At 46.0% G+C, this 26,455-nt stretch overlaps 1 protein-coding gene across 1 annotated transcript in view; it reads left to right on the top strand.

Moving 5' to 3' along the window:
• Positions 1–1,089: 1,089 nt before the first annotated feature.
• Positions 1,090–26,455, top strand: part of LHFPL5 (LHFPL tetraspan subfamily member 5) — a 109,112-nt gene continuing 83,746 nt past the window's right edge. The window contains exon 1 of the mRNA XM_085646373.1: positions 1,090–1,726. Coding sequence (XP_085502499.1) covers positions 1,315–1,726 — 412 coding nt within the window. The 5' untranslated portion in view covers positions 1,090–1,314. The remainder of the gene's footprint in view (positions 1,727–26,455) is intronic.

The raw sequence follows: 26,455 nt of genomic DNA, 5'->3' as shown, positions 1-26,455 counted from the left end.
AGACTCTTTTGAGCCCCCGTGAAAATGGGATGGGCCGAGAGAGACACACCCTGGCACGCCAAGTGAAACTCCACCCCAGCAAGAATGTAACCGGGCCTTAATGGTCACATCCAATGTCAGACGATTTGTATAAGCACTGTAAATCTTGTGTGCCTGTCTTTCTATATCTTCTTTCCTCCCTTAGCTCTCAAGCTCCTTTCCGCTCTTCCTTTCCTTTCCTTCTGGATCATGAAGACTGGTAGGGAATGCACAGTATTACATAGACAAATAGCAAGTTGATGTTGGGATGCAAACCCTTTTACAGAACTACTAATGTGTTCCTGTTTTTAAAAAAAATTGTAATAAAACATGTTGAAATAAAAAAAAAATTAAAGTAGGGGAACGGAATCTATTGAATAAAAGAAGTAGGGCCGATCCCGCCCACTACGACCACTGCTCGTACTTGATTCAAGACGAGCCTGTACAGCTCTGCTCACTGCATCACCCGCGCATGCGGCGCCACTCTCTACCCTTAACGCTAACTCCCCCGTCCGACACTACTAATCGTCTAGGCTTGTGTGTAAACAGACTGTTGTGCTCACCAAGATTCACTAATTTACAACACAATTACCCACTGGTGCCAGCCCAGAAAACTTAACCAACACAAACAACAATCGCAGGACAGGTGGCAGCCAGCAGCTTACAGGCGCGGTCCATGTGTAGTAGTACAGCAAAATAGTTTGTTTGTCACATAAACACTTGCTACGCCTGTGCCCCTGGTCTGTGTAATATTAAAGCTTACATGCATCTTTCCAGCATACAAAAACCAGGAACTCTTGGCACTGTCTGTGCTATTTTGTTACACCCCGACGCCTGGCCACACACACAGCTACTTCCGCCCGGCCCGTCCGCAGGTAAATTAATTCTCTTTAAACCAATTAGGATTAGCGCTGACCTACAATGCCCTTCTGGGCAACTGCTCTTCAAGGTCCTGGGGCTGGCGGGCGGCACCGGGGGAGGGGGATAAGGCTGGTTCGGACACCTCTGATGCATGAATATTTCATCGAGCCTTGGGTTACGGAATACGATCCCGCCCGGCTTTGGCCTGGAGCCTGAAGGCCGAGCTCCATGGCGACGACGGCCCCGGCGGAACGCACGCCTCTGTGACTTGAAAGTTAGGTCCAAACAGTGGGATTTTAGGATGGATAGGGCGAGCTAGAGCTCCTGATGTCCCTTAAAAAAGCGTCTCTTTCTGGATGACAGTGAATGAGGTACCTGAATTTATAGTGAATCAGTCCCAGCGCCCCCTGAAGCGAGCCACTGAACGCGGGCACCATGGCGAAGATGCTGCCGGCCCAGGAGGCCGCCAAGATCTACCACACCAACTACGTGCGGAACGCGCGCGCCATCGGCGTGCTCTGGGCCGTCTTCACGATCTGCTTCACCATCATCATGATGGTGATCTTCATCCAGCCCTACTGGATCGGGGACAGCATCAACACCCCGCAGGCTGGCTACTTCGGCCTCTTCAGCTACTGCATCGGCAACGCGCTCACCTCCGAGCTCATCTGCAAGGGCAGCGCACTGGACTTCGCCAGCATCCCCTCCGGGGCCTTCAAGACCGCCATGTTCTTCGTGGGCATCTCCATGTTCCTGATCATCGGCTCCATGCTCTGCTTCGGCCTCTTCTTCTTCTGTAACTCTGCCACTGTCTACAAGGTGTGCGCCTGGATGCAGCTGGCGGCCGGTGAGCTGGGCAGTGGGGGGCGTGCACGCACGGGTGAGGGGGGCAGAGGGGGCCCTCGTAGTAGGTACAATGTCTCGGAATGTCATACATTTGAGTGCCTTTACTCTATGCAGAGATACAGTCAAATAAGGTACATACCAGAGGATTTCTTTTAATTACTCCGTGCAGTGACAATTAAATGATTGGGTGTGTGGTTGTCCCCCCAGGGACAGTGGCTGGAGTGCCCTGGGTGCCACTCATTCCATGCAATAATACAGTGAGCTACAAAGCCAGAGATGCCAAGGTATGTTTATAGTAATGCGGTGCGATGCATACAGTGAAAAAGAAAGGTTAAAACGGCCAACCGCTCTAGCCCCAGACCTAGCTTTGCATAAGAGGGAAGTGGGGGGACAGAGCAGTCTCTGTGGCAGCAAGCAAGCTTAGGAACTCCCTACCCCTTGCCCTTAGGTCTATTCCCCTTCTGCTCCCTTTCAGAAAGGCTCTTAAGACCTGGCTTTTCTCGATCTAGCACCTATCTGGACGTTCCTTTCCCCTTTCTTCCTGTTTTTGGACAGCCAGTCTGTAGCACCTTGATGCCTTAGGGTAATTGCTTCGCTTTATAAATTACAAATCAAATCAACACTCGTGTTACAAACTGTTTCCTACTGTAATCTCTCTTGTACTGTTAGCCAGCCCTTTCTCCGCTCCATGCACTTTTAGCCAGTCTCCAGCCTTGTAAAACACTCTCATGCTGAAAACGGTTTCCTATTGTGCACTCTCTTGCACTCTTCACCAGCCGCCTGTCCACTTGATGCACTCTTAGCCAGTCTCCAGCCTTGAACACTCTTGTACTGGAAACTGTTCCTTACTGTGCGCTGTCTTGCATTCTTCGCCAACAGCCTGTCTGCTTGACTGCTTCATGCACTCTTAGCCAGTCTCCAGCCTTGTATAACACTCTTGTGCTGCAAACTGTTTCTTACCATGTGCTCTCTTTCACTCTTCGACACCTGTCTGTCCGCTCCAAGCACTCTTAGCTAGTCTCCAGCCTTGAATAACAATTTCGTACTGTAAACTGTTTCGTATTGTGCGCTCTCTTGAACTCTTCGCCAGCCGTCTGTCTACTCCATGCACTACTGCCCAGTTTCCAGTCTTGTTGTATGCTTTTCTCTACAGGTCACTCTAGTTTCTATTCACTCAATCACAGGATCTATTATTGTGTTCCAGACTCCATTCCATGTCCCAGGCCTCACCTGTTCCATTCACTCCGGGCCTCAGTCAGCCACTGTGTTTTCTACTGTTTGTAACCCTGTCCTCGTCGGTTCCACCCATTTTTGCTCAATCCATTGTTTGTTCCACGCTATCTTAACCAAACTCTGCCATGTTTTATGAACTCCTACCAAGCCCCTGTGTTGTTCTGTGTCCTCTCTCCCAAACCCTGGACTGTTCCAAGTTTGCTAGGCTCAGTTCTATACATCCAACTGCTGAGCCCCTATCTGCTCTATTCTGTCAATCCATGGTCCTTGTCTTTTTTATGCTTTTATACCCCCACCTCCTGTCTGCTCCATGCAGTGTTTACTAGGGCCCTGTGTGTCCCTCAAACCTCTCACTAGGTCTCTGTCTGTACCATGCACCCCACTGCCCCAGGCTATGTGTGTTCAAGGCACTCCTCTCCATGCCTTTTAGTGTAAATCCACTTTCCCGGGCTCATCCATTTCATTCAGTCTTTTCTAGTCCACCCAGTGTTCCAAACAATCCACCTTAGGCTCTCCATAACTTTATATAATTTTACCCAGGCCCATCTCTGTTCCATGTATACTTTCCCAAACCCCTCTCTGTCCCATGTGTTCTTCTTCCGATGCCTCTTAGTTCCAAGCATTCTTTTCCAAATGCCTCTCTGTTCCATGCATTCTTCCTCAGATGCCTCTCTGGTCCATGCATTCTTCTCCAGACGCCTCTCTGATCCATGCTGTAAGAAATTGGGTTATCAGTTGAGAGGTTGGAAGCTCCACTCAGTCAAGAGCCACAATGCTTGTCAGGGTGAACCACAAAAGTCACAAAATTAACTTTTGATTAACCCTCTGGTATCTTGGCACAAAAGCAGTCAGGCTTCACATAGAGGCAATGTGTAAAGTATTTATGCAGTACTCAAACAGTAATAGAGTGAAAACACAATACAGAAAATTCCCTCACTGAGTTATGAAACTAGTGTAGATTGTATTAAATAATGTGATTGAATCGTGGCAGGCAGACGGATGCGGCCCTGCTGCTCTACTTTAACTAAGAATTTCAATCACGCTTCTGGAGAGCTGATCACACGGGCCCACGAAGGAGGAGGAGCCTGCTTTCCCGCGGACTGCTAGTGCAGTAGTTGAGCGAAGCTGTGGAGCTGTGGAGCCGGGTGCTGCGGAGCCGTGACGATTCGGCAGAGAGCAAGAGAGACACAGGTGGGTTGGGTTGGGCCGGGTCGGGTTGAGCAGGCTGGTGCAGCAGTCCAATCTGCCCCCCCCCCCCCTCCCCCCTCCCCGCTCCCCGCGGCTCCCGTAGCTCCGGCAGCTCCGGCCCCTGTAGCTCCGGCTCGTTTGTTCTCCGCCCCACCTCGGCATCACCCTTAAGAGACTAAAAGGGTGCTTAAAATTGCGCACACAGAGCTGGCGTTACAGCTTCAACGTCTCCGCCTGCATTACAGTGACAGATGCGGACGGAGGACGGAGGTTGCAGGCACAGGAGGTGCTACCTTGTCTCACCACCCCCAAACACTGCCGTGATCTGAGAGGAGCAGCGCAGAGTCCTCGCAGGACAGCAGGACAGCAGAAATCAGCAGAAATCAGCAGATATAACGTCAATGCGATCAGAGGAGATGAGAGGGGCGCAGTGAGAGGTGCAAGCTGTTAGCGCGCTTCTCTAAGTCACATCGACCACCACCCCTCCCCCTCAAGCTCCCTCCTCGTGGTCCGAGCCAAAAAACCTGAAACTTGAATCAGCAAGCCGACGCCGCAAAAAGAAAAGAAAAGAAACGACAGGACCACTGATTCATCGCCGGACTGAACCCGGCCAACAGTGGTGCCGAGTGAGCGAGTGAGCTAAGGCGAGGCGAGGTGAGGCGCGCACGCACGGGAGAACACGGGTCAGAGGACTGGCAAACTGGCAAAACCGGCACAGCTGACGCAGCGGGAGACAGTGGGACACAACGGGATGTGGCAAGGAGTAATCTCCTGACGCTGTCTTGTTGTTTGTTGCTTGTCGTGTCCAGTGTTGTCCATTGTTGTGCCTAGTGTTCAGCGTCCCGCCTTGACCCCCCCTGAGGGGACTGCCAGCGCCTGTCCTCAAGTTACCTCTCCCTCGCCACAGACGACGCCAGGCGTCTACTTACTTGCTTCCCGGAAACAGCAAACAACCCGGACACGGATACGGACACGGTCCTGGGGGTCAGGGGTTTGAGGGTTTGAGGGTCTGATCGTGTGCACCCCTTCTGCACATTATCTAACTATCTACACACCCCCCCAGCTTTATCCATCTCATTCCAATCTAACTTAACTACTCTAAACTAGGCCTCCGAGATAACAGGCCTTCAAGACAACAAAGATGAGATCTGGCAGAGTCAGGGAATTGCTACCCAACCCCCACCTGAATCCTCCCTCAAAGCCCAAGAAGATAAAGAGAGCACTCGATCTGCACATCAAACCGCTTCAAGAGGGTCTTCAAGGGTTTGTAGAGGTCACCCAAAACACCTCAGTCAAGACAGATAGGAGCGTTCTAACGGCCTCACCAAACCCAGCCTCACCTACGAATGGAGACGGCAAAAGGACAGAACAGGACAAGACACCATCAAAGGCCAACTTCCCCAACCTGAGTTCTGTCACGGCCCATCAACAACAATCGGACCCGGAACTACCAACAGCCGCCGCACTAGGCCCATCACTCTCAACATCGCAACCCCCAATCATCAGGACGAAGTCATTTTTAAAATCTCTTAGCGAATCAAAGGAGCTCATTTCTATAGAGAGACTACTAGAAACATCAGAAACAAAAAGGAAATGTACTAAACAACCCAAGATATACACAAAATTTTCCTTCCTGAAAGATCCAGGTTTAGCAATCTACTCTAAGACTGGATGCATAGAGGGTCTGCAAACTCCTCTCCTACCCGAGGCAGTCACTTATACCTGTTCTGATAGTCACACAAATGACGCCCTACTGACTACAGAGGGGAGCAGTAGCACCATACTAGACGATCCACCAGTCTCAAAAACCTCGCCAGTTCTGAGGAGTCCGGCAACGTCACCGCCAAAGGTAGACCAAGGAGCAATCAGAAGAAACCACCAAAGCTTGGCTAACACACGTGACAAGGACACGGTCGATCGCACAAGAGAGACCACATCAGAAACGGGCGGACCCGCCGTGACAGCCAACTCCCCAAATACCATCTCAAGGGAGGCACTTCACTCAACTGAAACCAACAAACCGCATCAGGAAAGTTGGGTCAGCCAGGAGAACCAGGACAAGAAACTGCAAAGCCCATCCATGACAGTAGACAGCAAGGACGGTAACAGTTGGAACATCCAAGATGCGTTACCTCGACAAACAAACAGAAATTTCTCAACGGAGCAACAAAACAACCGGACAAACCGGGACAGCTTGAGCACCAAGCAAGAAACATTACTAAAAGAACAATACCAACAACTCCAACAGACTAACATAACCACTACGCAAACAGAGCCCCCAATAAGAACAAAACCAGACCATGGGGGGCATACAAGCGCCCAGAGCGGGACAATCGAGTCCAATTCAAAAACGCGTCGCTCCCTATCTCATTACAGCGACCTCAACTCCACGACCTGCTCCGCGGAAAATGATATGACATTCATGGCCACGCAGGAATGGGAAGATCTCATCGCCTCTTACAACCTGAGGCCAGAGTACAACACTTTATTCGACGAACCAAACACCTCATTAAGCCAGGGGAACAGCAATAGCACGTTAAATCCACTAGCTGAAAGCCCATGGCCTATAATCATAAATACTTTGCAAACAACTGCCAAAGCACTAGAGTTCCAATCGCTAAAAATGGACACCCAGCTAACTGTCTTACAATCAATAGCTACTTCTATACTAGGCATTGAGGGGAAGATATCTGAACTAAACGGTCTCATAAAAAGGGGCCAAGAAGCGACCTACACGATCAAGTCACCCTCCCAACCATGCTCCTGTGAATTGATATTAGACAAACTAGCCACAATGCCATCAATGCTAGGGGACCTGATGCGAGAAATAAAATCATCAATTCCACTAACGCAAGATTGTAATGCAGCATCATTTCCAAAACAAAAACCATCAATTCCTCTAATGCAAGATTGTTGTGCAGCATCAATTCCAAAACAAAAACCGCAGGACCCCAAGCCAACACTGGTCCCGGGAGCAGCCACCAATCCAACTGCAGAGAGCAGGGAATTGACCTCTACCCAGCTAAAGGTCCCAGGCGTCGAACCAGTAATCCAAATAGCCACCCCCACTAATCTGACACCAAAGAACAACAAAGCACAGAACAAAATTCGAAGGAAAAAAAGGAAAGGGAGGAAAAAGCTCATATCAAACGTCAACTTTTTCACCAAAAAACAGTCCAACCCACAGCAAGAAGACAGCAAAAGCTCCTCTGAAGCAACGGACACAGAGCCATGCCCACATACACCACAACAAGAGGATCAAGATAAAATACAAGAGCAGCTAATTAACCCTCCTCACGCCACAGCCCAAAAGACAACCAGAAGCCCAGCCAAGAAATTTCACCTGGAAACAAACAACCAATTACTTGACCAAAACAATTGTGAACCAAGAAAGATCGATGACCCCACAGTCAAGTTTAATTCAACACAAAAAACCACTTCTACAACTAAGCTCATTAATAATACAGAACTCATTCAACCATCAAATAGCACAACTAATAGCAATATAACCGAAACAAGAGTCGAGCACACATTAAGAACCCAAATAAACAGCCCAACTGTGAGCAGCATAAGCAGGCAACCCCACTCTAGTCACAACACCTACGTGAGTTTCCAACCAAACTGCAAAAACATCACCAACCAAGCAAATTCCACTGTCATTCTCTTTGCGCCAGAATACACGTCCCTTGGCAGGGACGACATATTAAACAGGGGTAACATTCTTAAACTCCTTCACTCAATAACAACCCTAGAGAACACTTACTCTTCAGACCTGCTCCAAATTGAATTCATCCCCAGTAACGACATCATCCACCAAGAAATGACAAAAACAACGTGGAATACTCCCGAGACAGCGAAAAAGATAATGGAAGAAAAAATAATCTTTAAAAATTGGGGGATCGACTTACGACTTGTAGAACAACCTCGATACCCGGCACCTTTTTTACTTCCGCCCAGATCACCGGCGCGAAAAAAGACCAATTCAGTGCTAAAAGGAGCAAGGAGTTTCTCGCCGACAGCACATTCCAAACTTGGGGCAACAACGGTCAATGGTCAGGAACTCCTACAAAATGACCAAAACCCACCAATCTTCACCCAAAAGCTGCCATTGATCCAGCGAACCATTAATACAGCTATTCCAAATTGACAAAGGGTTCTGAACACTGAGAGCACTACAGAAAAAGTCAAACAAATAAAAATTTGTATTTGGAATATCAACGGCCTGGCAAGCAAAAGACACGACCCTGAATTCCTGCAGTACCTAAACCAATTCGACCTCCTGCTCCTCCAAGAAACTTGGGAGGAAGAACCATTCGAAATTCAAGGGTTTACATCATGCTTTCTCCCTGCCAGCAAAAATTCTATCTTTGGACGCAGATCAGGAGGTCTTGCCATCTTGGCATCCATAGCCACAATAGGAACAATAAGACCCACAGAGTTTTACATATCCCCCCCCAGCGGAATCCTGACGGTTAAAACCCAGCTAACACTACAACAACATACTCAAGAGGTTATAATAATAAATACTTATATTCATCCTACACAAAAACGAAAAGCAGCAAATGAACTGATAAAAGTACTGCAAAAAATCTCCGAAGAAGACCAGTCCGACCAGATCATAGTCGGTGGTGACTTCAATATGTTCCTCATCAACACAGACCACGATAATAACATTCAGCAAGAACTCAGCTCCGCGTGGGGCGTGCCAAGACAAAGCATGGCTAAAACAGATAAATCAACAACCAACTCAAAAAAACTATTGAGACAGCTAGAAGACCTCAACCTAAGGGCACTTAACGGGCGACTTGCTGGCGACAATCCACCGGCCCCAACATTTCATTCCAATAATCACACCTCCCATCTCGACTACACCTTTACATCCTTAAACATGTTCCCAATGATAACAACATTTAGGATAGGGGTCAACGACCTTAGTGACCACCTCCCCCAAGAAATCTGTATAAAAGCAAGAGCACTATTAAACACAGAACCATACACCGGCCCAAAGATAGACACAACATCAAACCTAAGGCGACTTCGATGTAACTCCAACAACATCACTACAATAAGTCTCGACGTAAAATCTTTATACATTCAAACAGTAAAGCGCCTGAACACACCATCAAAAGAATGGCAAAACTTCACCCAAAAAGTTGCAGACAAATTATCTAAGGGTCCAGTAAAGAAGCCTCCGTATGGCAAGGGACACCTAAATAAAACATCACTCTCTCCAGGCATGAAGATCCAAAAACGAATAATAAACCACACGCTGAGAAAGATACGGCAAGACCCGGACAATAAAGATATGCAGGCAACCTTGAGGGAAGCTAAAAAAACACTAAAACAGAAGAAATGGGAGAAACAGAAAAATAAAAACGATCAACTGTGGGCAAAACTATTCCACGAAGCGAAACAAAAAAACAGCTCTAAATTCTGGAGAATGATCAAGGAAATAAAAAATCCTGACCATGGTGGCATAGATTCTAACATCACAGAAGAAGCATGGATAAACCATCTAGCCAGTCACTTTAATAGCGAGGCTACAACTAAAGAGGAAGTGCTAAGGAGGTTGAGCACGGATGACGTGGAGGTAGTACCAGGATACCACCAAAGAGAAGCAAACAACAAACGCAGCACTTTCATCTTGAAAGCGAACGATTTAAAGAATGCCGCCGACACCTCAACAGTCTCAGATCCACAGCCATCGACGATTGGGACTGAAGACATCAGAAGACAAATAGCGAAAGGAAGACCAACAGGAGCCCCTGGACCCAATGGCTTACCATCAATGCTTTACAAAAACGACGTAGAGTTCTGGAGCGTCGCGTTAACATCTTTATTCAACTACGCAAAAACTAATCAGTTTCTACCAGAGTCATGGCATGGTTCAATAATCAGTCCAATCCATAAACATTCGAGCAAAAAAGACCCAAAAAATTACCGTCTGATAGCACTAATTGACGTAGAAGCTAAATACTTTGCAGGGAACATACTAGAGGAATTAACCTCATGGGCCGCCGCAAACTCGGTAATCCCGAACACCCAAACCGGATTCCGTCAGGGCCAAGGAACAATTACAAACATCACGGCCCTGACTCTACTGATGGAATCAGCAAGAGATAACAATAAATCTTTATATCTCTCCTTCATCGACTATACTGCAGCGTTCGATCATGTAGACCGCAACATGTTATGGCAAAAACTGACCAAATGGGGCATACCTGTTCATCTCTTAAACGTACTGATAGCACTACACTCTGACACCTGGATTAAAGTGAAACTTGGTGCAGGCACACATCTTTCAAAACCAATAAAAACAACAAAGGGCCTCAAACAAGGCTGTGTCCTAGCCCCAATGCTATTCAACCTCTTCCTAGCCGACCTGCCCGGCGAACTAGACAAAAAATACTGCCATGCACCAAAGCTAGGGAAGACCACACTATCCAACCTGCTGTATGCAGACGACCTGGTGCTCATCAGCCAGACACCCATTGGTCTTCAGCACCTTCTAAACACCATCTACGATTTTTCAAATAAAAATGCACTGCAGATAAATTTCAATAAATCTAAGGTTATGGCAGTAAACTACAAAAAGAAAAGGGAACATAATTGGCATATAAATGGAGAACGATTGGAAAACGTAACAACTTACAAATACTTGGGCATAATACTGGACTCGAAGATCACTTTTAAACCCCAGCTGGACTCCCTGCGAGGCAAGGGAATGGCAACCTCCCTTGCCCTAAAATCCTTAAAAACTAAACTCCCAGATCTGACCTTCTATCCACTTCTCCAAGTACTTCGCGCAAAACTGCAACCAACACTCACCTACGGGAGCGAACCCCTTCAAGGAAAAGACGCCACTCTTCTGGACACAATCATCTCAAACTCTTACAGGCTCATCTTTAACTTGCCAAAACAAGTCTCCTCAGCACAAATACGACTGGAATTTGGCATCGCGAAACAAACCTTAGAAAGACGGTGTGCATACGTCACTGCCTGGCACAAGATACGTAACGCCAACAATGATTCCCTAAATTCTAACATCTGGGATGAGACTCTTCAGCATCAAAAATCATCAGCGAGGAAGTATTTAATTGACTCTCTTGAAGTGCTGGGCCTATCCAACTTATGGGACATTCCAACAGACCATGTGACGTTTAAAAAAACAGCCAAAAAAGTAGTTAGACTCATCTCTAAAACTGAAGACAAGGAGGCCCTGACAAAAAAAGCACATGGTTGGGTAATCCTTAATGATTATGGTCCAATGCAACCACAGGCTTACCTCAATGTGGGCATGAACCTAAGAATGAAAGAGAAATTTTTAAAAATGCGTCTGGGCGTAATCCCGGTATATCCTCACCTACCGCCCTGGATAAGGAAAAATCTTGATCCACAATGCCGTCTGTGTAAAGCAGGAAAGGAAGACCTTGTCCACGCAGTGTGCATCTGCCCCAAACTGAAAGATCTGAGATGCAAATTCCTGCGAGACTCATTCAAAACCTATGGTATACGGACATGCAGACAGGCAGTCAAACTTTGCTTCAATCCCAGCAAAACAAAACTAAACTGTCAGGTCGTAAAATTCTTTGAACTGGCCGGAGTCAGATACATGAGAGCTTGAGGACTGTTGATTTTAACAATGCAACACTTTAATCTGAATCAACTTGGCAAACGCACAGGACAGAGAGAACTTTTAAATACCCTTTGGTTAATTCTCTTTGCAATTTTTAATTGTCCTTTTAAATGTTTTTTATTCGACTTGTAAAGATTTTAATTAATCATGTACAAATAAAATATTTACTTACTTACTTACTTATTAAATAAAATGAGATGCAACAGGGCAGTCCTCTGGTAGAAGCAGGCCAGCGCTCTGGGGAGCAATGCAGTCCTTCTCTTATAATGTTCACAGGTTCAGGAGTGTACTGAAGAGTGACTCAGGAAGTCCAATATTTATACCTGGTGCCAGCCTTTGAAGTGGGGGAATTCCCTGTACTACCCTACATCTGCTTCTGGAAATTGCAGCCCTTCCCCTGCTAAAGCTCCAGGAAGTCTGGGGGGGGGACAAACAGCTAGTGTCAGGTTCTTTTGTGTGTACTGGAGGCAAGCCCTTTGAAGTATAAGTGGGACCTGGTACAGGTCTGCTCCCAGCCATCCTGCCTACACCCAGTCCCCCTTGTCTCACTGTCTGGTAGGAATACACAAATCCCATCAACAGAGCCATTCATAGTCATGTCACCCAGGATACTGGCAGAAGGCACAAATGGCTAGGACATATGCCAACTTTCTAAAAGTGAATTTTTTCAGAACTGTGACTTAACATCCATCTTTACTGTTAAAGAGGATTTGGAATTACAGTTCTTTTGAGTGTAAATATGATATCCCTACCTGCTATCAATCCAAAGTTATCACTTATGAAATGTAATAAGGTAACCCAGTGTTAGTCAGTGGGAGAGAGAGGCCTTGCAACAGTGAAAAATAACTTTTGGAGTTTTTCACTACCAGAACATGTAAAACATAAACCTACATTTCCTACGTTTTATGTGTAATCCACCCTGCCCTGTGAGCCTTTACGATCTACCTTACGGGTGGAGTATATGCATTAAAAAGGAAGGTTTAGGCCTTTCAAAAGGTTCATATTGCCAGGTCGCAGTGGCAGTTTAAAACTGCACTACAGGTTGCAATGGCAGGCCTGAGGCATTTTTAAAGTTTTACTTTAGTGGTTGACATAATGAGTGCTGCTGCCCACTATTAGCATATACTTTACAGGCCCTGGCTACATGTAGTACCTTTTATTAGAAACTTACAAGTAAATTAAACGTGACAATTATATGTAGAACAATTTTACCATCTTTGAAAGTGAGAGTACTTTACCACTGGTTAGAAGTGGTAAAGTGCACAGGGTCCTAACAGCCAGCATAAATGGATTCGGCAAAGAAGAGAGTGGAGGCAAAAAGTTTGGGGCGATCCTCCACACAGGGCCAGGCCCAACACATGCATTCTTCTCAAGACCCCTCTCTGTTACACACATTCTTCTCCTGACCCTGTCTCTGTTACATGCATTCTTCTTCTGACCACCTTCTGTAAAAGCATTATTCTCTATATCATTGCATGTTCCATGCATTCTTATCCAGACTCCCTCTCTGTTCTGTGCATTCTTCCCCAGAGCCACCTGTGTTACATGCACTCTTTCCAGGTCCCGATTTGCGCAAAACACTTTATCCTGGGGCATTCTCTGCTGCACAGGACCATGCACTTTTCTTCTGACACCTTTCTAGTCCAGGCACTCTGTCCCAGGACCTTTTCTGCTCCACTCTCTTAAGCCTCCTTTAATTTGATATCCCTGTCTGGCTGTGCCCTGTGCCACAAGTTCCGGTCAGACCCAGGCAGTCTGCCACTTGCCCCTCTCTGTTCTATCCATTTCTGCCACATGCTCCTGTTAGTCCCATGCACTCTTCCACAAAACCCTGTATTTTCTGTGCCCTCAGCTCCTGTCTTCCCCATGCATTCTTTCACAGGCCCCTGTCTTTTGTTTGCTCTTGTCAGACCTAGGCACTCTTGTAGTGTCGTGGGTTGCAAGGGGCCGGTACACTGGACGACATCGGGCCCAACCCTGCAAAGGTAAAAGCCATTCAAGACGCTCCAGCTCCCAACTTGTTTTCAGAAGACAGAAGTTTTTGGACCTCTTGCGCCTGGTTCATTGCAGAGCCTGTATGGCCAAATTGCACCCTTCCACGAGCTCACAAAAACCTCCTGTCCCTGAGTGTGTGGAGCAAGAACAAGCTTTCAGCAACACCAAAGAAGCATTGTTGGCATGGACATCCTTAGTGTACTGTGATTTGTTGAGAGAATCGTAACTAGCAGTTGATGCCAGCCCCACTAGATTAGGAGTAGTGCTGTCCAAAACGTCAAAGCTGTGGAGAACAGGCCCTGGTTGAATGGGATTTTTTTTGTTTCCCTATGGGTACCCGGACAGTGGTTTTGCCTGGCGTCCTGATGTCAAGAGTTAAAAAAAAAGAAAAAGGTGGCCCGTTTAGGTGGGGCAGGCCAGTTAAGTAGTACCTCTGTTTCTGTGTGATTATTTGCATGACTGTCCGCATGCAGCACGACACTGGTGACTTAGGTTCCGCACTGGACCCTCTGCATGTCACAGCAGCCTCTGCACACTGCTGCCTCACATCTCCATTCGCTTCCGCAAAATGCTTTTCACAGCTGCCCAGCCCCTGTGCTAAAGCTCCATAAGTGTGCAACTCTCCAGCCCTACAGGCTGCCCGAGACCTATCGGGCCCACCCTTCGCCCTCCCGGTCCACTCATGTTGCCACGCGGGAGTGGTCCCTGACTGTGTGGTCCCATAGGCCCCCGCCTCATTAGCACAGCATTCTGGCACTCAGTCCTGTGGCCGCCTGCCCTGGAGCTAATCCAGGAGTGCCCCCCGGCCTTTGAATCTCTGGGAGTTCTTCCATGCAGCAGTTCTTCAGCCTGCAGACTTCGCCTGATGCGCCAGCACATAGAGGATTCATCCAAGCCTTGGCAACCGCAAGCAACAACCTCTGCTGCTAGAAGGCTGCCTTCCTCAGGTACCTTAAAGGTCTTGCCACTAGCCCTGAGAGACTCAGATGCTAGGGTCACTCACGAGCGCTTCAGATGAGTTCCCCACTGTGCACCTTGTGCCACCTTTGCACCAGATCTGGTGCATCACTGCAGCCCTAGCGACAGTAGCTCACATGACTCCTAGCCATGGAGGAGACAGTCCTGCAAACACCCGGCAAAATGGAGCCTGTCAACACTATCAGCAAGAAACCCTGAAAGACAAGATCAGAGACAGTCAAGTCCAGGGCCTAACCCAGCCTGTCTGACTTTAACATATTATCAATAGGCTTGTGCTAAGGCAGAATCCACCCTTGTTAACACCCTGTGCTCAATGGCAGTGCAAAACAGTTTCTACTGTCTGCCTCGCATTGTTTAACAGATCAAAGTGTAGTGGCCTTTTCTCTGATGTCTATACTAGTTGATGATGTCCTGTTAAGTTTGAGCCTGCAAAGAAATATAATCTATTTATGTGTTTCAGCGTGTCTAAATTGACCATGCAACCTTTATGTGCGTTTCATAAAACTAATGTACACTGTAACCATTTCTGCAGAACCCCCAGTTCACTTTTTCAGCACTTCCATGTATTAGCCTAGGCCAGGTCACTAGTTACATAGATTTAAAACTATCCCTTACCTGAAATTTTTGTAATGGGGCTTGGATTTTATATACTTTTTTATAATGTATTCCTATTATTTCCCTACACCAGTGACCGTAGCATCTTCCATTGACAGGTGGTAATGAAATAGTCCAAGATACGTGACTGGAGCAGAGTAGTAAATGTAGTAAAGGAAAAAAAGTTGTCTGTTATCAACATTTTCCCCCATTTGGGATTTCTACACAAGGTCCAAGCTACCATCTCCCTTGTTCTGTCCAAACTCAATTATGTCAATAGCCTTTACCACGGATCACCGTTAACCATGAAAAGACTAAAAAGGATTCAGAACTCGGCTGCCAGACTACTGCATATCAAACTGCGAGACCACATCTCCCCTGCCTTGAAAGCCCTGCATTGGTTACCAGTTGCCAGAAGATCCACGTTCAAGCTGCTTTGTATTACCTACAAAGCGATACATGGAATGGGACCGCTCTTTATCAGGAATAAAATCACCATACACATTCATAATAGGAACCTCCGCTCTAAAATGGCACCTCGCCTCAAAATCCCAAGATACAAAAAAAAACATGGGTGGCACATCCTTCTTTGTTCAAGCAGCCAAACTATGGAACTCTCTACCTCCCAACATAAGATCCACGGACAACCACCTTATCTTCAGAAGACTACTCAAGAATTGGCTCTTCCCCACATAAGCACCATACGCAAACAGAAAAATACAGCATATCCCTCTGTATGTAAGCATTTATTTGTACTATAGATATTAACCTATATATGCGTATTGCTATGTATACTATGAAACAACAAAGTCAGTGTGATAGGAAACAGCACTGTGTATCAAGAGAGCACTAGTCCACAGGTTCAGAACAAACAAATATGTTGTTTAAAAAGACGTAGACCTACACAGGTAATACCCGTTATGTATAAAGCCCTCACTCGCCAACCTGGTTGGTGACATGCTTCATCATCGGGCTCCACTGGGTATGACCGAATGTCATCCCAGTGTGCTGCAACGCCAGGTTACTGCGGAGCGGGGTTCATGTGAAGTGACAGTGAATTTAAAATTTCCAATTGAGTCAAAAAATGAAATTTATTAGTTTTGCTAATTGGGAAAATTGAAAGGGAGTGAAGGTCAAAAAATAGAAGACCTGTTTCACTCCGTGGCGGTCAACATGTTTCTGCCTAAATGAATGTTCAGCAGGCATTCGTCAGGACCAGAGTGGAGGTGCAGAGTCCCGGAGGTATGAGCGCGCTAAGGTTCACCCTTCCGTGGACTACTGTGTGAAAAATATTTACAGTGAAAATCCGCCAAAAATTTTTTATGGGGGAGAGAAACGAGTTTATTCTAAGTTAGGTAGACACACAAACAAAAGACAAAACATGAAAGAGTTGTAAATGTTGATGGTCAATTCGTAATAGAATGCTGTAAAGTTGGGAACTTTGGTGCTCAAATGAAGGAGTGCTGATAACGTCTACCTCAGGTGCAAAAATGGTGAAAGTAGTGCACCTAGAATTATCTGGATACTGGTGTAGGATAAGGTAGTCCTAAATAGCGTGTCTAGAATGTATAACGGGACACACGTGGAACTCAACATACTGTGTGAGACTTTCAGGATGCATATGGGCTGAGGAATCAAGAAGCGTGCCCCTGTATAAGTCGTCTAAGACTTATCATGCAGGAGTAGGAAAAGAAACTCTTACTCAGAGGCAATCCGTTTGAAGCCTCGAGGATCCCGGGAGTGGGTGGGAGCAATATGGCACACCCTACAAACATAAAGACAAGAAGAAAGAAAGAACAAAATCACGGTCTCGAGTGGAGGGGCTGTAAGTCCGCTTACCGTGAGAGGAGGGGGGAGGGAGACAGTGGAGATTACTCACGCCCTCGCTGCTCGGCACCCGTTTGGAACCTAAAGCGCCTCTGGCCACCGGGTCCGGAATGAGAGGATCCGTGGCGTGGGGCTTATTATCACAGGTGCTGTCCTGAGCACCGGTGGAGCAGTGGATGAAGAAAGGGCTCACGGGATTGGTCAGATTGGGACCAACTATGCTGTGATTGGTTAAAGTGGTAGCCGTTCGGCCAATGGCGTGCCGTGAAGGAAAAAATCGTTCACGAAATTAGAGTGACGCGTAAGTAAGAAAAAAAGAAAGAAAGAAAGAAAAAAAGGGGGGAGAGAAAACTTTATTCAGCGTAGGTATGACTCGCAAAGGTGTTAAGTCATAGAACCAGTGCACAGAAAGTATACCAAAGGAACGAAACATAACGCTTATTCTTAGCGTTAAAGATGGAGACCAATACAGAATTAATAAAAATTAATATTAATAAAAATTGAACAAAGTACGAGTCTCATCTATAATGTGTCTGCTGTACAGGGTAATGCAGACTGCCCTGGATGGAAACGGGCACATGTGGTCCAGCCAGGACATGAAGGTATGCAAAATGTGTGCAGTGATACCTGTCTCTGTCTCTCAAAGGGAGATAATGCTAATTCAAGTGGAAGAAGAAAGACGGTGGTAGTAGTACCATATTAGAAGCAAATGGGTTACAGTATGGTGGTCCAGGGTATATTGTCATTCAGGCCACAAAGGTTGGTTCCCAAACGGTACACCCATCTTTGTTCTTTTTCGAAAAGAATTTTTGGAATGTTTTTGCCTACTGTGATCTCCTCAATGACAGTCCATTTTAAGTCATTTGTTGTATGGTTGGCAGATAAAAAATGTTCACTCAATTTTGTAGTGACCCGCTTACACCTAATGTTGCTCCGGTGTTCACATATCCGGAGTTTGACTTTTCTTGTGGTCATCCCTACGTATCGTAGACCACAAGGACAGGTAATCAGATAGATTACGTTGGGCGTGTTGCAGTTGGTATGCCCTCTTTGGGTCCAGACCCGGCCGGGTTCAAGATTCAGAGTGTTAGTCTGTGAGGTTAAATGGCAAATGCTGCAATCAGAGCAGGGGAAATGTCCAGTAATTTTTGGAAGGCCCTAGGCTTCTGTGATTGACCTTTGAATCGTGTCAGATTGTACAGTGGGACGTGTGTGTACAAGGCTGTTGCGCAGACTCTGAGCTCGTTTAAAGGAGAAAAGAGGTTTCTCCCATCTGCGATTATTGCTATTGATAATGCCTCAATGTTTTGTGATGGCTTTCTTCATTTTGTCAGATAGGGTACTATAGGTGGTAACACAAGTTAGCGGAATGGGTGCAGCCTCTTTCGCATAGTCCAACAACAGCACTTCCCTGGGTTGATTTCTAGCACGTTTGTAGCTTCTAGATAGGAGAGGGAGAGGATACCCTTTAGCTGTCAGTTTCGTAGTCAAATCATAGGATTGGTTTTTAAAGTCACTCAGAGAGGTGCAATTCCGTCGGAGGCGGAGAAATTGCCCGTAAGGTAGATTCTCCCTCAGAGGACGGGGATGAAAGCTCGTAAAATCAAGAAGGTTATTCCTCGAGGTAGGTTTATAGTATGTCCTGGTATGAAGTGCTCCTTGTTTTTTAGTGATTACTACATCAAGGAATACGACTTCAGAACGGTCGTAGGTATGGGTGAATCTCAAATTAGGATCCAAGGTGTTCAACCAAATAAAGAAAGTCTGGAGGGCGTTGATATTGCCTTGCCAAATGAGAAGCACATCATCTATGTATCGTCTCCATAAGCCTATGGAGGATCGATGTGGATTGGTGTCAGGGAGGATGAACTTTTGCTCAAAATTGTACACGTACAATCCTGCCACGCTGGGAGCAAAGGTACTCCCCATCGAAGTTCCAGTAGATTGTAAATAAAGACGTCCCTGGTATTCAAAATAGTTCTGTTTTAAGGCCAATGTGGCACATTGAATGATGAAATCCTTAGTGGTTCTGTGTTCCCATGGGTGGGAGTTAAGGGATTCCTCCAGGACCCTGATGGTTTCGTCCTGGGGGATGCTCGTATATAAACTTTCAATGTTCAATGTGACCAGTATGGTGTCCTCTGAGCATGTAATGTTGTTTAGTAGCTTCAACAGGTCCTTAGTGTCTTTGAGATATGTAGATGATTGTTGGACCAGTGGCTTCAGAAAATGATCACAGTATCGTGATAAGGGTTCCAAAAGGGAGCCAATCCCCGAGACTATGGGGCGCCCGGGAGGAGGAAGTCTATCCTTGTGAATCTTTGGGAGAGTATAGAAATACGGGATGGTACCCTGACATTCGGTTAGGAATCGTGCTTCTGCCCTCGTGATGATGTCTTGTGTCTGTGCTTCTTCGACTATGCTCTTGATGCGATTTCTCAGAACACTAGAGGGGTCACTAGGAAGTGGTGTGTAATTCCTACGATCACTGAGAAGTCTAAGGCACTCCTGATTGTAATCGGCTGTATTCAGTAATACAACTGCGCCCCCCTTATCTGCAGGTTTAATGGTGAGCTTGGAATCCAGTCGCAGAGAGTTAATGGCTCTGAATTCATCGGCCCTGAGATTTTTGAAATTGGTGGGGGTATCCAGATTCTCAATTTCTGCAAAGACTGCACGTTCAAAAGTTGTAATTTCCACAGGTATAGTATGTGGAGGAGGGATGAAATTAGATTTAGGCCGTAGGAGGGTATCCCCTTCGTCAGGTTCTGCTTCCTCAGTAGTGCGTTCTTCAAAGAAAGCTTTTAGTTTTAACTTTCTGAAAAATGCAGATAGTTCACAATGCAGGCGGAATTTGTCAGGACGTGCTGAAGGAACAAATCCCAATCCCTTTTCTAGTATGGTCCTCTCATGAGTAGTCAATGTCTTGTTTGATAAATTGACTATTAAGCTGTCGAGGTGCTTGGACCCGCAGTCATTTGATCCTGTTGTTGTTTGCTCCGAGTATGATTGCCTACTGGGTCGTCTTGCACCCACTGGACCCTTTGGTTGGGCCCTCTCCGCCGACCTTTGCCCCTTTGGCCTCTCTCTAAAAAAGGATTCTGTATAAAGGGATTCGGTGGGTACAGTGGGGTCGTGTAGCCAGGATTCAAACCCAAGTGTTGGTTATATGGGTAATGGAATTGCATCGGGTGTGTACCCAAAACACCCTGTTGTGGAGGGAAATTGTACCACGGTGATTGATTGGAAGGGGGACGTGTTCTTCCCCTTTGTTTTCCTCTCCTTGTCTGCCTATAGCTATTATTGCTAGAGCCACTACTATTAGAGGAATCATCATCTGTGCCATAGGTGTTGGTCTCAGCTCTGCGTAGAGCAACAAAAGAAGGGTCTGCGTACGGGTAAATTTTGTTAAACTCAAACTTTTTCAGGTCTTTCTGAAATTGAGTCACCTTACTTTGAGTCAAATTTTCTTTGTATTCATTAATATCTTTATTAAGTTCGTCAAGCCGCTTTTTGAAGCCCGTTAGAGTGGTCTTAAATTGAGTCTCTGTCTGGGTGATTTCAATCATGATTGTTTCTGACAGTCAGACGGCTGTCTTGATGATCAAGACTAACCAGTCTCGGGTGCAATGCCATGCAATCATTGCCCAATCTTTTCTGAAGGTGGCATCCTCCAGAAAGATACGGGGAGCATTTGTAACTAGAAGGCCCCTCGGGGCTGTATTGGTCCTAAGGTATTCAGTTAAAATTGTCCCGTGGAGTATAGTACGTATGCGGTTTTTCTTCAACTCCGAAAGTTGTTCCCATTCACTGGCATACGTGACCGTTTGGGATATGGAGGGATCTTCAAATAATGAAGGACGTGCTAAAATAGCATAGACTTCAGAGTCTGAAAAGGTAAGACCGAGGGAGGCCATATTGAGGGAAACCGGGAAAAAGGTAAATAAATCAAACCTCCTTAGTATAGGGGAGGGTCGGTAGGCTCTCACAGCTGTGCGCTGCCGAAACTACAAATAAACAACAAGAGAGGAAGGGAACAACACGACCTCTCCCCTCAGGAAAAGACTATGAAACAACAAAGTCAGTGTGATAGGAAACAGCACTGTGTATCAAGAGAGCACTAGTCCACAGGTTCAGAACAAACAAATATGTTGTTTAGAAAGACGTAGACCTACACAGGTAATACCCGTTATGTATAAAGCCCTCACTCGCCAACCTGGTTGGTGACATGCTTCATCATCGGGCTCCACTGGGTATGACCGAATGTCATCCCAGTGTGCTGCAACGGCAGGTTACTGCGGAGCGGGGTTCATGTGAAGTGACAGTGAATTTAAAATTTCCAATTGAGTCAAAAAATGAAATTTATTAGTTTTGCTAATTGGGAAAATTAAAAGGGAGTGAAGGTGAAAAATAGAAGACCTGTTTCACTCCGTGGCGGTCAACATGTTTCTGCCTAAATGAATGTTCAGCAGGCATTCGTCAGGACCAGAGTGGAGGTGCAGAGTCCCGGAGGTATGAGCGCGCTAAGGTTCACCCTTCCGTGGACTACTGTGTGAAAAATATTTACAGTGAAAATCCGCCCAAAATTTTCTATGGTGGAGAGAAACGAGTTTATTCTAAGTTAGGTAGACACACAAACAAAAGACAAAACATGAAAGAGTTGTAAATGTTGATGGTCAATTCGTAATAGAATGCTGTAAAGTTGGGAACTTTGGTGCTCAAATGAAGGAGTGCTGATAACGTCTACCTCAGCTGCAAAAATGGTGAAAGTAGTGCACCTAGAATTATCTGGATACTGGTGTAGGATAAGGTAGTCCTAAATAGCGTGTCTAGAATGTATAACGGGACACACGTGGAACTCAACATACTGTGTGAGACTTTCAGGATGCATATGGGCTGAGGAATCAAGAAGCGTGCCCCTGTATAAGTCGTCTAAGACTTATCATGCAGGAGTAGGAAAAGAAACTCTTACTCAGAGGCAATCCGTTTGAAGCCTCGAGGATCCCGGGAGTGGGTGGGAGCAATATGGCACACCCTACAAACATAAAGACAAGAAGAAAGAAAGAACAAAATCACGGATTCGAGTGGAGGGGCTGTAAGTCCGCTTACCGTGAGAGGAGGGGGGAGGGAGACAGTGGAGATTACTCACGCCCTCGCTGCTTGGCACCCGTTTGGAACCTAAAGCGCCTCTGGCCACCGGGTCCGGAATGAGAGGATCCGTGGCGTGGGGCTTATTATCACAGGTGCTGTCCTGAGCACCGGTGGAGCAGTGGATGAAGAAAGGGCTCACGGGATTGGTCAGATTGGGACCAACTATGCTGTGATTGGTTAAAGTGGTAGCCGTTCGGCCAATGGCGTGCCGTGAAGGAAAAAATCGTTCACGAAATTAGAGTGACGAGTAAGTAAGAAAAAAAGAAAGAAAGAAAGAAAAAAAGGGGGGAGAGAAAACTTTATTCAGCGTAGGTATGACTCGCAAAGGTGTTAAGTCATAGAACCAGCGCACGGAAAGTATACCAAAGGAACGAAACATAACGCTTATTCTTAGCGTTAAAGATGGAGACCAATACAGAATTAATAAAAATTAATATTAATAAAAATTGAACAAAGTACGAGTCTCATCTATAATGTGTCTGCTGTACAGGGTAATGCAGACTGCCCTGGATGGAAACGGGCACATGTGGTCCAGCCAGGACATGAAGGTATGCAAAATGTGTGCAGTGATACCTGTCTCTGTCTCTCAAAGGGAGATAATGCTAATTCAAGTGGAAGAAGAAAGACGGTGGTAGTAGTACCATATTAGAAGCAAATGGGTTACAGTATGGTGGTCCAGGGTATATTGTCATTCAGGCCACAAAGGTTGGTTCCCAAACGGTAAACCCATCTTTGTTCTTTTTCGAAAAGAATTTTTGGAATGTTTTTGCCTACTGTGATCTCCTCAATGACAGTCCATTTTAAGTCATTTGTTGTATGGTTGGCAGATAAAAAATGTTCACTCAATTTTGTAGTGACCCGCTTACACCTAATGTTGCTCCGGTGTTCACATATCCGGAGTTTGACTTTTCTTGTGGTCATCCCTACGTATCGTAGACCACAAGGACAGGTAATCAGATAGATTACGTTGGGCGTGTTGCAGTTGGTATGCCCTCTTTGGGTCCAGACCCGGCCGGGTTCAAGATTCAGAGTGTTAGTCTGTGAGGTTAAATGGCAAATGCTGCAATCAGAGCAGGGGAAATGTCCAGTAATTTTTGGAAGGCCCTAGGCTTCTGTGATTGACCTTTGAATCGTGTCAGATTGTACAGTGGGACGTGTGTGTACAAGGCTGTTGCGCAGACTCTGAGCTCGTTTAAAGGAGAAAAGAGGTTTCTCCCATCTGCGATTATTGCTATTGATAATGCCTCAATGTTTTGTGATGGCTTTCTTCATTTTGTCAGATAGGGTACTATAGGTGGTAACACAAGTTAGCGGAATGGGTGCAGCCTCTTTCGCATAGTCCAACAACAGCACTTCCCTGGGTTGATTTCTAGCACGTTTGTAGCTTCTAGATAGGAGAGGGAGAGGATACCCTTTAGCTGTCAGTTTCGTAGTCAAATCATAGGATTGGTTTTTAAAGTCACTCAGAGAGGTGCAATTCCGTCGGAGGCGGAGAAATTGCCCGTAAGGTAGATTCTCCCTCAGAGGACGGGGATGAAAGCTCGTAAAATCAAGAAGGTTATTCCTCGAGGTAGGTTTATAGTATGTCCTGGTATGAAGTGCTCCTTGTTTTTTAGTGATTACAACATCAAGGAATACGACTTCAGAACGGTCGTAGGTATGGGTGAATCTCAAATTAGGATCCAAGGTGTTCAACCAAATAAAGAAAGTCTGGAGGGCGTTGATATTGCCTTGCCAAATGAGAAGCACATCATCTATGTATCGTCTCCATAAGCCTATGGAGGATCGATGTGGATTGGTGTCAGGGAGGATGAACTTTTGCTCAAAATTGTACACGTACAATCCTGCCACGCTGGGAGCAAAGGTACTCCCCATCGAAGTTCCAGTAGATTGTAAATAAAGACGTCCCTGGTATTCAAAATAGTTCTGTTTTAAGGCCAATGTGGCACATTGAATGATGAAATCCTTAGTGGTTCTGTGTTCCCATGGGTGGGAGTTAAGGGATTCCTCCAGGACCCTGATGGTTTCGTCCTGGGGGATGCTCGTATATAAACTTTCAATGTTCAACGTGACCAGTATGGTGTCCTCTGAGCATGTAATGTTGTTTAGTAGCTTCAACAGGTCCTTAGTGTCTTTGAGATATGTAGATGATTGTTGGACCAGTGGCTTCAGAAAATGATCACAGTATCGTGATAAGGGTTCCAAAAGGGAGCCAATCCCCGAGACTATGGGGCGCCCGGGAGGAGGAAGTCTATCCTTGTGAATCTTTGGGAGAGTATAGAAATACGGGATGGTACCCTGACATTCGGTTAGGAATCGTGCTTCTGCCCTCGTGATGATGTCTTGTGTCTGTGCTTCTTCGACTATGCTCTTGATGCGATTTCTCAGAACACTAGAGGGGTCACTAGGAAGTGGTGTGTAATTCCTACGATCACTGAGAAGTCTAAGGCACTCCTGATTGTAATCGGCTGTATTCAGTAATACAACTGCGCCCCCCTTATCTGCAGGTTTAATGGTGAGCTTGGAATCCAGTCGCAGAGAGTTAATGGCTCTGAATTCATCGGCCCTGAGATTTTTGAAATTGGTGGGGGTATCCAGATTCTCAATTTCTGCAAAGACTGCATGTTCAAAAGTTGTAATTTCCACAGGTATAGTATGTGGAGGAGGGATGAAATTAGATTTAGGCCGTAGGAGGGTATCCCCTTCGTCAGGTTCTGCTTCCTCAGTAGTGCGTTCTTCAAAGAAAGCTTTTAGTTTTAACTTTCTGAAAAATGCAGATAGTTCACAATGCAGGCGGAATTTGTCAGGACGTGCTGAAGGAACAAATCCCAATCCCTTTTCTAGTATGGTCCTCTCATGAGTAGTCAATGTCTTGTTTGATAAATTGACTATTAAGCTGTCGAGGTGCTTGGACCCGCAGTCATTTGATCCTGTTGTTGTTTGCTCCGAGTATGATTGCCTACTGGGTCGTCTTGCACCCACTGGACCCTTTGGTTGGGCCCTCTCCGCCGACCTTTGCCCCTTTGGCCTCTCTCTAAAAAAGGATTCTGTATAAAGGGATTCGGTGGGTACAGTGGGGTCGTGTAGCCAGGATTCGAACCCAAGTGTTGGTTATATGGGTAATGGAATTGCTTCGGGTGTGTACCCAAAACACCCTGTTGTGGAGGGAAATTGTACCACGGTGATTGATTGGAAGGGGGACGTGTTCTTCCCCTTTGTTTTCCTCTCCTTGTCTGCCTATAGCTATTATTGCTAGAGCCACTACTATTAGAGGAATCATCATCTGTGCCATAGGTGTTGGTCTCAGCTCTGCGTAGAGCAACAAAAGAAGGGTCTGCGTACGGGTAAATTTTGTTAAACTCAAACTTTTTCAGGTCTTTCTGAAATTGAGTCACCTTACTTTGAGTCAAATTTTCTTTGTATTCATTAATATCTTTATTAAGTTCGTCAAGCCGCTTTTTGAAGCCCGTAAGAGTGGTCTTAAATTGAGTCTCTGTCTGGGTGATTTCAATCATGATTGTTTCTGACAGTCAGACGGCTGTCTTGATGATCAAGACTAACCAGTCTCGGGTGCAATGCCATGCAATCATTGCCCAATCTTTTCTGAATGTGGCATCCTCCAGAAAGATACGGGGAGCATTTGTAACTAGAAGGCCCCTCGGGGCTGTATTGGTCCTAAGGTATTCAGTTAAAATTGTCCCGTGGAGTATAGTACGTATGCGGTTTTTCTTCAACTCCGAAAGTTGTTCCCATTCACTGGCATACGTGACCGTTTGGGATATGGAGGGATCTTCAAATAATGAGGGACGTGCTAAAATAGCATAGACCTCAGAGTCTGAAAAGGTAAGACCGAGGGAGGCCATATTGAGGGAAACCGGGAAAAAGGTAAATAAATCAAACCTCCTTAGTATAGGGGAGGGTCGGTAGGCTCTCACAGCTGTGCGCTGCCGAAACTACAAATAAACAACAAGAGAGGAAGGGAACAACACGACTACTCCCCTCAGGGAAAGACTATGAAACAACAAAGTCAGTGTGATAGGAAACAGCACTGTGTATCAAGAGAGCACTAGTCCACAGGTTCAGAACAAACAAATATGTTGTTTAGAAAGACGTAGACCTACACAGGTA

The sequence above is a fragment of the Triturus cristatus genome, chromosome 3_1 (assembly GCF_964204655.1).
Source record: "Triturus cristatus chromosome 3_1, aTriCri1.1, whole genome shotgun sequence".
NCBI classification, from domain to species: domain Eukaryota; kingdom Metazoa; phylum Chordata; class Amphibia; order Caudata; family Salamandridae; genus Triturus; species Triturus cristatus.
This window is presented reverse-complemented; position numbering and strand designations above follow the sequence as displayed.